Below are 13,568 nucleotides of genomic sequence, written 5' to 3'. Positions count from 1 at the left end.
TCTTGAGGGTCCTCTTGGAGAGAAATCTCTCCTTTTCCCAAGGGGGCTCAGACCCACGGCGCCTGGCATCTGTGCCCAGGCTGAATCAGCCTTTCCCACGCTGGGTGCCTGGTGAGGCCCTGGCAGAGATAGCTGCCTGGGGCATATTTTTAGCGCTGAGCCCAGTGGATGGTTCTGGTTATGCAATTACTCGAGCCCTAGTTCCCTCCAGACCTGGCCCTGTGCTCCCTGGGCCCAGGACTCTGGAATCTGCTGTCTGAAGTGGCATTTCCTCCTGGCTTTGGAGTCTCCATGGAGCACTTGCCCAGAGCTGGGGACACATGGACATTGCTGGCCAAGGGACCTTGTTGCCTGGGACCAGGATGTGGCCCCAGGACCTAGCCTCCCAGGTACTGGCAGTCTGCCTGCGTCTCTAAACTCCTTCTGAGCCCCCAGCTTCTGCAGGACTGTCCTCCTGACCCGACGTGTCCTCCTTTGCAAACTCCTCCTCCATCCGTGGCTCAGATCAAATGCTCCCTCCTTTTCTGATGATCACCTCCTTCTTGGAGCTCCTGTGGCAGTTAACTGCATGGATTCCTTGGTAGAAAGCTCACATTGACCATTGAACCCTGTCACCTGAGTGGCATATGCAGGATCCTCTCCCAGCTTTCTAGCCTTCCTGATAAATAAGTTCCAGCATTATCCCCATTTTACAGGTGAGGAGACTGAGGCACAGAAAGATGCAGTTACTTTGACTAAAGCCCAGCATGGAGTAAATGCCAGAGCCCAGATTGAACCTGGACAGTCTGACTCCGGAGCCCGTGACCTTAAACTACCTGTTGTGATTGTTTTCCATTCTACTTAGCTGAGCCCATCTGGGCCAGAGACAGGTCCTATTGACTATTCTTTCTTACCTGATGCCTAGCAAAGTCCCCTGCATCAGAATGTGCTGGGCGTATGGTTGCTGGCGGGTTCTAGTCTAGGAGTCGAGAACATTTCCCGTGAAAGAATGGATGCATGTACATGTATGGTTGAGTTCCTTTACTGTTCACTGGTAACTGTCACAACACTGTTTGTTACTTGGCTATCCCCCAATACCAAAGAAAAGAGAAAAAGAGTATTTCCCCCCCCCAAGAAGCTGTGTGACCTTAGGCAAGTCCTTTCCCTATTGTGGGGTTCAGTTTCTGCATTTATAAAACTTAGGATCTTGGTAAGGCATTTTCAGCCAAGATTCCTTCCAGCTCTGAAGTTCCGCAAGTGAGGGAATGACTCTCTTGACATCCCTCTCAGGCTGTTGGAGGACTCCCCCCCGCTCCCTGGAGCCCATCACCCTGTTTCTAGACTGGAAATTCCATAGATCGTAAAATTCCAAAGATAATACATTGCTGGGACTAAGCAATCCCAGTTCCTCTTTACAGATGGTGATGGCTCTGGGGCTCGGGGAGGGATCGGGGCCTTACCTGAGGTTGCCTAAGGCTTCATGGCTTGGCCCTCTCCACCTCCACAGACTCCCCCGGCCCAACCGGGGGAATCCCTCGGCCTCCCTCCACTCAGCTTTCTGGGCTGCAGCGTTTGTAGAATCGGTCTGCTTGGCTCCCAGTCAACTATGCGGTTCGTTTCTCTGCAAGGCAGTGGCTGGAGAGGGGAATGAAGGTGGGGGCGGGAAAGCAGGAAGCCCCCACCTCCCTGAGGGGTAGCCGGGTGCTCTAACCCTCCATCTGTGGGCAGCTGGGGGCACGACTGGGGAGAAGTAGTCATTCCTGACCTTGTCTACCACACCCCTCATCTCATTCTGGGGTACTGGATGTGAGGGTCCCCTCCTCAAACATCCTTCATCTAACCTTTTCCCAATTCGGGCTGAGCTTTGAGCTTAGAACCCAGGAGCCCAGACTGGGGTGAAGCTCTGAGGTCTTCCAGATTCCTTGGAGACCATGAGTTTCCCATCATTCATGGAATTGATGGGGAGACCGAGCCTGGGGAGAAGGGAGACGCAGAGCTGGGACCAGGTTGCATCTAGTTGACAGGATACAGCCTTTGGTGAAATATCAGGAAGGGGCTGGAGGGCTGATTATTTTGGAGGTTACCCATGACACCGTTATAAATCCCCTAGGCTGAGTGAGCTTCTGAACTCGGTTCCTTCTTGACATGGATGGAGAAGGGGAGGGTCCCAGCTCAGGCATGAAGGAAGAGGGAGGTGCCTTGGGCGGAGTGTGATGGGCTGCAGCTGGGAAGTTGGCCTTGAAGCGAGAGGAAGGAAGCAAATTCATACATAGCCCGATGAGTCAAGAGGGGCCAAGGAGGAGGCAGTGTGTCTGGAGGCTGTTGTGGTAGGGGGCACCCCTTGAGGTGCCTGTCTCCACCCTCAGTGCCTCAGATTATTCCTATTGGACAAAGACTCTCGGAAAGTAGTCGACTCTTAGGATTCTGTTTATATTACTGGGCTGCAGGATGCTAGCCCAGGGCCTTTGCAGAGAAAGTGGACATAAGGCCCCAGCTGTTATAAGGGACATTCAAATATGGCCTGGGAAAATCTAGTGCCACAAATAAGCCTTGGACTTGAAGCCAACAAACTGGGTTCCAGCCCTTGTTTGGCCACTACTCTGCTGTGTGACCTTGGCCAAGACCCTCTGACTCTCTGGGTTTAGTCTTCCCAGCTGTTTCATGGTCCCCGAGGGACTCTGTAAGCGCGGAACATGTAGGAATCTAAGGGAGAGAGCTCTGACTACTGCGGTGGCCCTAGAAGAGACGCGCCCTTGTTCGGAGGAGGCCGGTACTCCCGTGACTGCGCGTGCAGCTCCAGAGGATCATGCAGAGTCCAGTTGGAGTCTGAAGGGTACAAAGTTTCCCTTAAGCAGGAGGAGTCCCAGAAGGTTCCCTGGAGGAAGTGGCATTAAAGCGAGGTCTTGAAGGATGGGCTGGGTTTCATCTGGAGGGGAGGGATGGGAAAGGCATTCCAGATGATGGAACAGCATGGCATAGGTGATGTGAGTGGGAAGTACCAGGCGTGGGGCAGGGCAATCACTGAGTGTGCTGAGTCGAAGGAAGCAAGTGTGGGAGAGGCTGGTGCGGCCAGGTGCAGAGAGTATGCAGAGGTGATCCAGTTCAGGGGCTTGTGCTTGGAAGCTGCACATCTGAGGTTTGTCCATTAGCAGCCGGGTGACCTGGGAAAGTTGTAAAACTCTCTGGATGGCAGCTTCCTCATCTTGAAAATGGGAATCATGGTAGCACCTATCGTGTGGGTTAAAAAGGTAAAATGAGGTGATGTACAGAAAGAGCTGAGCACAGGGCCAGGCATCATGAGAGCCTTTCTGCAAGCAGCTGCCGTGGCCAGACTGCTGAGACTCAGCTAGCAGAGAAGACCCAGTGGGCGGGCGGAAGTGCCAGGCCTTGCTTTAGGAAGTGGGATGCTCCTCTTTTCCCCTCATCTCTTTTTCACTTTTCCCTTTCAGGGTCCTCCTGGGCCTTATGGAAATCCAGGCCTCCCTGGCCCCCCTGGAGCCAAAGTGAGTATATGTTGTGGGGTCTGGTGATACTGCCATGGGGTGGATGCTGGGGTTAAGGGCCCTGCATTGGGGGACGCTTCTTTTCTTAGGGGCTCCTGGCAGGAGGGCCTCAGAGTCTCCATGGAGGATCCATGTCTAGGCCACCAGCACTCCCTGAAGGCCTCCCAGGTGCCATGCCCCGGACTGGGCTGGAGATGCAGCGAGGAGTTAGGAGTTTAGCAACCAGTGTGGAGGAGCTGGGTGGAAAAGGGCGTCTGGAACTTAGGGCCCTCAAAGTGGGTGGGAAGAAAAGTCATCTGCTGCTAAACATGGGAGGGCCTTGGAGGTCCAGCCTCAGTGTGTTACTGGGTCATAGGACACACCCTGGGGAGGCAGGTCATGTTTTGAGCTGGGGAGGGATATGGCGAGGTCACGTTTGAGAAAAATCCCTGGATGCCGTGTGGAAGGCGGGCTGGGGGGCTGAGGACCAGAGTAGAGGCAGGGAGACCTGGGGTGATACAGGCCAGCGTGGGGTGCGGGAGGAAGGGAATGGGTGCCTCGGCGACGTGGAGGTGAGGTAGAGAGGACTCAGTGATGGACAAGAGGAGAGAGATGGGGATTCTCTCTTTAGCCTCAGTGGCCAAACCAGGGAACTGGAGGAAGGAATGTTGCCTTTGGGAATCTGTAGCCCAGCCAGGCGGAGATGATTAGTGGACATTCTGAAACTCAGGGGAGCTCTGAGCTGGAGCTGAAGCCCTGGGGGGTGGCCCGCACAGAGATGCCACCTCTGGGCTGCAGATGAGACCAGAAACCCAGGTGACTGGTGCTCTGATGACTATGGGGACTCCAGCTCTGGGGCGCCGGGAGAGACCAGAGCTGTCTAGGGCTGTGCGTGGAGTGAGAAGCCCCAGGATGAGTGTGGGGCCAGCAATATTAAGGTTATAAGAAGTAGCCTCAAGTGATGGCTGGAGAATAGAAGGAGGGGGACAGGGGAGCCGAGAGCACAGCAACTGAGCCAAGAAGAGCACGGGGCAGGCTGGGAACGGCAGAGGGTCTGCCTGGCTGTCAGCTGTGGGGTAACCAGGTGAAGCGCATCCCTGGGCTTTGGTTGGCCTAGGCTCAGGGTCCTTTGCTAACCCATTACAAAGGTCTTGCAGCTTGCGGAAAACCGTTAGCCGAGTGGCCCCAGTGCATGCTGTGATTGAGGGCTGAGCATCCTCTATAAGCTAGTTCTGACTCCTGGAGCTCTTTCTGGGAGAGATGTACACAGGCAGCCCTGGATGTATGACAGCGTGGCACCGGAGTGCTGGTGCAGAGCCCTCGTAGGGAGCGGTGGGGGCGCTCGCCTCCGCCCCTGTGGGCATGTGACTTCCGCCAGCGCTGGGCTGGGGTCCTTTCTTGGAAAGTGCGCCCAGAGGCCTTGCCCGCAGCTGCCTGGAGGTGCTCTGGGTTTTAACAAGGCAAACACCGATGATGCCAAGCACTGTATACTGAACCCTTACTCTGTGCTAGACACTCTGCATGCACTTCACGTAGCCTCATTTGATCTCCACAAAGACCTAATGAGATGGTAGAGTTACTGCACCCATTTACAGATGGGGAAACTGAGACTCAGGCAGATGATGAAGACCCTGCCTGGGAAATGGCAGTGGGACCTGCCCCCATGAGTCAGGCAGAGGGTCCGAATTCTCCTTGGGAAACTTCTGCTTTGCAGAGGCTTCTGGTCTCCCAGGCCTGGGTAGATCAAGATGCTGAGGATTAGCCACTGTTTTGATTGCCAGGCTTGCTCAAGAACACGCCTTTCTTGGCCTGCTCTGGGACTGTTTGGTCCTCCCCCCACTCCCCCACCACTCCCAGACTTGACCCCCTGCTTCTGTGGTAGCAGATGCTCCATCATCTTCTCCCCGGTCCACACCGGCCCCAGTCTGGCCTGCAGCCCACCCCTCATCCTGCCAGCAGATGTAGGGAGGCAGGAGGAGGACCTACCAGCTGCCTTTCCTGCCATTTTGAGGAGCTGTTCTGAGTGTGGTGAGGGAGGCTCAGACCTCGAAGGTGAGCCCTCCTGCAGCTGTGTGGAGCCGGAACCTGTGACTCAGGGCCTCCTGGACAGGTTTCCAGCTTGCTTCTGTATAAACAAATAAGGGAGTGGGTTCCAGAAAATACACTGGAATGGGAGTTTTCTCCCAGTAGAACTTCCATTAAAATGCCCAGGGGAAAAGTCACGCCCTTTTCCTGGACGCTGGACTGCGAGTCTAAGAGGTGAGCCCAAGTGGATCCAGGGCAGTTCAGTTGAACTGAAGGCCCCAGGCTGCTGGACTTTGGCCCTGGGCTGGTGTTCATCTGTGGTTTGGCCAGGATGGGGTTAAAGAGAGGCGCTTCTGGGACAGAATTCCTGAGATTGGAAGAGAATGTTGTGGATCTGCAGGAATGGGTGTGATTCTGGGGAGAGGGTCCTTGCTGTTTACCAGATCCTTTCTGGGTCTGGGTGGTGACCTGGTGGGACTGTAGGGCTGGCTCCCTCCAGGCCCGGTGCTGGCTCCTCCTTTTCCAAACAGTGTTGGCTTCTAAAGCTACCTCTGGGACCACTTATCTGTTTATTTCCCTTCAATGGGCAAACGATTATCGAGCATTTACTATGCGCCATTGATGGAAAAATCAGCCCAACAGGCAGGGCCTGCACGGTGGCAGGGAACCCGCCCATCATCTGCATGGGTCACAGTGGGCTCACTCCTGTACCGTATTTATTGAGCCCTTGGGAGTATGGCCTTGTGGGTTAAAGATCCCCCTGCCAGACTAAGGATGGGAGAGACTGGTGGATTGAGGAATCAAGAAGGGGAGACAGAGCAAAGTGAGGGACTTCATTGCTCTTGAGGTCAGGGGAGCAGAGACCCAAAGGGCCCGTGACTTGCTGGGGTCACTTGCAGTGACCAGCAGTGGCAGGACTGAATTTCAGGTCCTTGGGTTTTCTGGCTGGAAGACACTTATTAGGTCTCTACAGATGGTTCAGGCCAGAGCCAGGCTTCAGTCCCTTCTGCCTCCTCCAGAGCCCAAGGCTTTCCTTATGTACCACATACCCATATGTTCCACGTTCAAACCCATCAAGAAGAGGGTTTGTCAGTTCCCACAGAGTCAAGATCAAGGACTTTGAGACTGAAGCAGAGAAGCCAGAACCCTGGGTGAATGGTGTTAGCTGACCTTGGAGGCCAAGTGTTGAGTTATGTGTCCAGCAACCACAGTTGTCGTGCAGGAGAGCACGGTGGTTAAGAGCACGGACTCTGGAGCCAGATGGTGGAAGTTCACATCCCAGGTCTGTTAGTAATACCTTCTAGTTCTGTGACTCTGAGCAAATTATCTGAATTTCGCGTGCCTTAGTTTGCTCATCTGGAAAATGGGACAACAATAGTAGCTGTCCTCCCGGCATCCCCAGTTGTCATGAGATATAACTGAGTTAAGAGCAGTGCTGGCCTGTGGCGGTGGTCAGCTGTCAGCAGGTGCAAGGCGCCCAGCGTACAAGGGGGCACAGACAGGGACGGTTCCTGATCTTGTGGAAGCAAGCTGACCACACCATGCAGAGGGCCCCACATGAGAGGCACTGGGTGCTCAGAGACCCCACAGAATGGCAATTGATCTGGTCTGGAAGGTAAGGCCTGCCTTCCTGGAGGGTGGGAAGGTTGAATCAAGTCTGAAGGGCAGCAGGCCGCCAGGCCAAGGGGTGGGAGGAGGTTGGGGAGGGCAGCAGGCCTGCTGGGTGTGCTAAGACTTTTAGACTTCATACAAAGAGCAGTTGGAAGGTGTGAGGTTTGCAGCAGGCAGGACACGATCAGATGTACCATTTTGCAAAGGTCACTTAGGCAGTTGCGGAAGCTGGGTCCGTGGCCATCAAGTCCGTGGCCATCAAGTTGAAGGGTGGCCAGCGGGGAGGCCTGGAGCTGTGGCTGTGGTGATGCTGATTCTGGGCCAGGTGAAATCAGATGGGATGCAGGGCCCAGGTCAGGTGAGAAGCTCTGGGTCCTAGGTGGGCGGGGCTCTGACTATGCTTGTGCTGGGTGATGAGGCATCTGGCCCCTTTCTCCCTGGCAGCCAGCTGCCCCTTCCCTCCTCTGGCCTGCTTGGTTTGCAGTGAATTACTCAGGATTACTGTGAGCCCTTGGGCATCTGGGGAGGATAGGTGGGCAAGAAGGGCCATGCTTAGTGATCTGAGTGACTCCTTACAGGAGTCTCGGGCCTCAGACCCCAGCTTCCCCTTTCCCTTTCTCCAGTGACTGAAGTAGGACATATTCTTTAAGGAAAATGTGGAAAAGTCTAGAAAGTATCAAGAAGAAAGCAGGCCTCCTGATCTGGCCCTGCCTAGCGATAGGCACTGACTGCATTTTAAACAGCCTGTGCATCCAGGACTGGCCAAGAACCTGACATACTTTGCAGGGTGGATGTTATTACCCCCATTTTACAGATGGGAAAACTAAGGGCCAAAATGTCTAAGTAACTAGCCTATCTCTGATAAGTATCCAGGACAAAATTTGAATCCTCTGCTGTCTGACTCCAAAGCACATAGTTTTAGCGTATCCATTAGCTTCATAGCCCTTTAGCTCTGTAGATTAAGCTATATATGTATATATATATTATATATATATATATATATATACACACATGGATATACATATATATACATTCATGCTACATATATATGAATAATTTAAAATATGCTTGTACCTAAGTGCCATATAGTGTTTAGCTGTTATTTTATTAACAATTGCCTTGTAGAAAGACTGAACCAATTTATGCCACTGCTAGCATTAGAAGAGGATATTTGTAAAAGATAATTCATTATTGCTTCCAATACACTGCACTGATCATCTATGAATAATTTTCTTACATTTGCTTTCTATTTGCATTTCACCATTTATGAGTTTGTTTATTTTAGGGGTTAGGATGTTGTCTTTTGTTATTTATTTGTAAACATCATTTGTGTTTATATATGAAGGTTTATTAAGGCTTCATCTATCTTAACAAATTATTTTTGAGTTTATTATTTGCCTATTGAGAGTATTCGTGATGATTTTCACAAATGAGAGTGTTGCCTATTTTTTTTGAATCAACAATAACTGACATTTATTAGGAACTTACAGTGTGTCAGAATCTGAGCCTTCAGGAAAGCCCTAATTTGAAGAGAGCTCTATCATAAGTAGGGGCTTCCCTGGTGGCCGAGGAAAGAATCTGCCTGCACTGCGGTGGGCTGGCGTTTGATGCCTGGGTCAGGAAGATCCTCTGGAGAAGGGGATAGCAATCTACTCCAATATTCTTACCTGGAGAATTCCATGGACAGAGGAGTACAGTACATGGGGTCACAAAGAGTCAGACACGACTGAGCGACTAACACTACCATATGTAAAATTTATGATTCTTTACTTTTGTACTTAGACATTTCTTTCCCATACTAGGACCAGAGAGGTATTCACTAATATTGCATTTTATAATTTCATTTGTACTCAAAATTTTAAACCATCTGGAATTAATCTTTTTGGAAGTAGGTATGGGTATAGCTTTATTTTCCCAACAGTAGTTGATCATTTATTAAATAACTTTTCCTCCACTATTATATGATAGACCAGGGTCTATTTTAGGCCATTCAAGTATGTTTCATTGCTATGTTTGTATATTTTTAGGCTAGTAAAATACTATTTTATGACAGTTATTATCTTTATACTGTGTGTCTCCCTCCTCCACTTATAAAAAATGTTCTGGCTATTTAATCTGTCAGATGAACTTTATGCCCATCTTAATAATTTCATTAAAAAAAACCTCTCTTGGGGTTTTTCTTGGAATTGTGTTAAATGTGTTTATTTGTGAATAACTACCATCTTTAAAATATTAACTTTATCCATCTAAAACCATGCCATATCTTCCCATTTGGTTGAGTTTTTTAAATGTCTCATAATAAACCTCTATAGTTTTTATTGCATAAACCTGGCACATTTCTTACTAAGTTTATTCTTAGAAATTTCATATTTTTGTTGCTGTTATGAATGGAATATTTTCCCCATTATATTTTCTAGCTGGCTTACAGCTATTGAAAAAGAACTATTGACTTTGTATATTTGTACTTTTGGTGTTTATTTTACAATCATGCCCTTTGCTGAATTATTTTATTAGTTCTAACAGTATTTTACTTAGTTCTCCTGAATTTCTAGACAGGCACTCATATTGTTTGCAAAAAAGGACATATTTTTGTCTCCTTTTCCTCAAAGGTTAGTAGCCTTATTTGTTTTTCCTGCCTTATTGCTGTGGCCAGAACTTATAAACACATGAAATAGTAGTAGTGATAGTGAGAGACCTAGTGAATCTTCAGAGGACCTTCCGGAGCTGGGGCCAGGTCTGACCCAATCCTCACCCTAGAGTTGTCACTTGAGACGCCACTGATTTATTTTCTCACTTGAGAAATATTTTTCTGATGCCTCCTCTAGGCCGGGCCCTGTGCTACATACTCGGGATCATGTATCTTGTAAAAGATGACTTGCACAGGGGATTTCTTGGCCAGAATTTTCCGGTCCTTCATGGTTTGCTTCTTCTTTGTCTCAGCCCCTTGAGGCCTCATCTAACCACTTCCCAACTTCACCTGCAAGAAAGAAGCTCATAGTTTCCATTCCCGCTCTGTTAGTAGCATTTCTGGTTTAGTATATACCTTCCTAACCATCTTCTAGCTCCTCAAGTCTCTGTTAACTAGAGTCTGCTGTTCCATACAGAGGGAAAGGGACTCGTCCAAGATCACACAGGCTCATTGACTGGAGAGCTGGGTCTGGCACCCACGTCCTCAACCTCACCAAGGTGTAAACAATTAGTTAGACTTTATGATTCCTTATATCTCTTACTGGAGAATTTGCTGGAGTCTGGCTGGGAAGATGGATAAGTTTCTGCATCCCAGAAGTCACACCTTCAGCTGAGCAAGGGTGCCTTGAGCATCCCTGGAGCCTACACTGCATCTGCCCCCTTCTTGTCTTCCTCCAGCTTTAGCTTGGCTGATTGACTCTCAGTCTGGGTCAAGTTCTCCCAGCTTCCTCCTGTACTCCACGTATCACTGATCCTAGTTGTTCATCTCTCGTGTATTGAAATGTAAAGATCTTGGGCTCTGGAAACAGACTTCCTGAATCAAAATCCCACTTATGAATTATAGGATCTTGGACAAATTACTTACCCTCTCTTACCTCAGTTTCCTCGTCTGTGAAATGGGGATAGTGATTATGGCTCCCTTTTAGATTTATATGTTGAAGACTTAGAAGAGCACTCAGAAAATGCTAGAGCAGATCAGCATTACCAGTCTCTGGTTTCTCCCTTGAGAGGTCCCCACAGGCACGACTTGTGTCTTGATCCCCACCATGGTATTTCCAGTGTGCACAGTAGGATGTGTAGATGTTCAATAAATTTCAGTTCTTTTTTTTTGTTGTACTCGGGCAGGGATTAAGTCCCAAACATGGTGCTGGCTGCTGAGAGTGCAGAGAGCAGTCCATAGAAACTAAAATGCCCCCGGATATGACCTCTGGGCAAAGGAACCAATCTGGCATCCCTTTGGATCTGTTTCCCCCTTTGTAAGATGACAGAACCGGATGCAAAAGGCCCACCCCTGAGAGCATTTTAAGCCCAGCTCCTCTGTTGGCTGTGGAGCGAGGTGGGCAAGGGCGGGGTGGGTAGAAGTGGCTATCCTTTTTTGGCCGTTGGAATCCTGGGTGGCCCTGGGCCTGGCCTTGCACATGGACATAAAAGGCATTGGAGCTGGGCTTGTGAACGCCGAGGCTGGGAGAGTGTCAAGGGGCTGCTGCAGCGTGAGGCTGTTGATCCTAGAGGTGAGGCCTGCAGCAGTGACTTGGAGGGACCTCGGTGGACAGAGAGTTGGGGTTCTAGCAAAGAGGGACTGGCCTGCAGCCTGGGGCAGCCGGTGGGCATGTGGGAGAGGCACCTAGGCTTCCCATTTGTAAGTGGGGGCTCTGGAGTCAGATTGACCCAGGACCTAGTCAGACCTAGTGAGACTTGGCCTCTGACCTGCACGCCTCCCTGGGCTATGACTCAGCCCCTCTGAATCTGGGGCTTGGTCCTGTGTTGCCACAAGTGGGTGTAAGAGGCCTGGCGAGGTGCTGCATTGAGTGGGCCAGTGTTGGGCACGTGGTCGGCGGGCAGCGAAAGGGCGCCCTCACTCTTCTAAGGCTTGTTCCGGTTTGGATGCAGTGATTTCTCGTGCAGAGTGACTGAGTCCGGATTTGGAGGATCTGGGTCCTGACACAGAAAAGAATCAAGTGGGAACTAATTAAAGTTGGCCAAACCACCCTCCCCACGTGTCACATCCATCATCGCACTGGCTCCTTGCCAAGAAACCGGGATGCCAGGCGGCCATGTGTACCGGTACCCCTGTGTGTGTGTGCACGTGTGTGTGTGTGTATGTGTATGTGTGTCTGTGTGCATGTGTGTCTGTGAGCACAGACCTGTGTGTGTGCATGTGTGTGTGTGTGTGTGTCTGTGTGCATGTGTGTCTGTGAGCACAGACCTGTGTGTATGTGTGTGTGTGTGTGTGTGCGCGCGCGCTATGCAGCCCGCATTTTAAAGGTGAGGAAACAGGCTCAGAGAAGTGAAGTCACTTGCTTGAGACCCTGCTGCGAGTCTGTAACCCAGGACTTCTGACTCAGGACCCAGACTGGGGAGGGAGCTGGGGAGTGAGGCTAAGCGACAGAGACCAGGAGACTGACTTCTCAAAGGACTGTCTCCTGAGTCATTTAAGCAGGTCGGGCCATAGCCCAGAGCCCTCTTTAGCTGTGAGAGACACAGCTGGTGGGTGCTTCCCTGAGCACATGCTCTTAAGAGCCAGGATACTTGTGATGGGGATGCTCCCGTGTGCTTGGGACTAGGAATGCCGGTCTGACTGAGGACACGCTACTTGTCAGTTTCTCTGCTCTTACCTGCCTATTCTAACTTATTGGGTCCCAGGTCTCTGTTCTGGGAATTGAAAATTCAGGGTCCTAGTCTTAGCTCTGCCAGTGCCTCAACTTGGGGTCCTGGGCTGTCCTTTTCCTTCTCCAGGCCTCAGTTTGCCTGAATGTGTTATGGGGTAATAACACTTCCTTTGTCCGCTTCATCAGGCTACCCCACCCTGGTGGGGTGAAGGATATTGCAAACTGTGAAGGGCTATACATAGAGTAAGTGGCTGTTAGTGCACTGGCTCTAGGTAATTTGAGATGGTGAGGTGAGCATCAGGGGCTAGGAAAAGCAGAAAGAATCAAGCTTACCTCCAGGGTGTGTCTCTCAGAAGGTCTCTGAGAACCCTGGGGGAACACATCACCTGTACAGTGGGCCCAGGGGTCTATAGGTTGGTGGAGGAGGATGCAGTCAAACTGCATCTTGGGAATGTTTCTGGTTTGGCTAATGATGATTGGGGGGAGTGGTTTTCTACTTGGGGGTGACTACCTGCACAAGGACCCAGCAGCATGAATGTGAAAGTTCTGGTGGAGGAAGGTGGTCTGGGGATGGGGCAGAGGGGCCCCGTCTACAGGCTGGGCTGGTAGGAGGAGAGGAGTTCTGAATAGGGTGGGTGGTACCAGATGATGGAAGACCTGGGACACCCCAGGGGGAGTTCGGGCTTTGTCGGTAGGGTGGTGGGCAGCTCTGGAGGGTTGCTGAAGCAGGGGAGTGATGGGGTTGAAGAGGACCTTGTGAAGGAATGTGAGTGGGGTGGAAGGGGAGGGCATTTAAGCAGAGGTCAGGGATTTGAGCGGAGTTGGCGGGGAGATACCCTCTTTAGAAGACGTGGCGGCCAAAGTGGAATTGTTTCTGTTTCAGGGACAGAAAGGGGACCCCGGGCTCTCACCAGGAAAGGCCCACGATGGGCCAAAGGTAGGTTTCCAGGGACCCCAGCGCTCAGGGAAGCGGAGGAGTGGATGGTAGGGAATCCGCCTCTGTGCTCCAGCACAAACCTCCTGACAGAGGCCTCTGCGTAACAAAAGGCCGGAGGCAGGATGTAGAAAAGGACGTGGTCTGTTCTCTTTGAAGCCCTTCAGCTGTCCCTGCACCAAACCCAAAGCCGTCCCCGCTGCCTTCTTCCCTTGTGCAGCCAATAAAACCGACAAAAAA

The 13,568-nt window shown here is 51.0% G+C and overlaps 1 protein-coding gene across 5 annotated transcripts in view; it reads left to right on the top strand.

Annotated features, from left to right (window-relative positions):
• COL27A1 (collagen type XXVII alpha 1 chain) overlaps positions 1-13,568 on the top strand; it is a 147,689-nt gene that overhangs the window by 21,948 nt on the left and 112,173 nt on the right. For 4 of the 5 annotated variants that reach the window (XM_070459242.1, XM_070459240.1, XM_070459241.1 and 1 more), the window contains exons 5-6: positions 3,429-3,482; positions 13,278-13,331. In XM_070459242.1, coding sequence (XP_070315343.1) covers positions 3,429-3,482; positions 13,278-13,331 — 108 coding nt within the window. The remainder of the gene's footprint in view (positions 1-3,428; positions 3,483-13,277; positions 13,332-13,568) is intronic. The other variant, XM_070459243.1, reaches the window with a different exon arrangement.

Source organism: Odocoileus virginianus, chromosome 31, assembly GCF_023699985.2.
Source record: "Odocoileus virginianus isolate 20LAN1187 ecotype Illinois chromosome 31, Ovbor_1.2, whole genome shotgun sequence".
Taxonomy (NCBI): Eukaryota; Metazoa; Chordata; class Mammalia; order Artiodactyla; family Cervidae; genus Odocoileus; species Odocoileus virginianus.
This window is presented reverse-complemented; position numbering and strand designations above follow the sequence as displayed.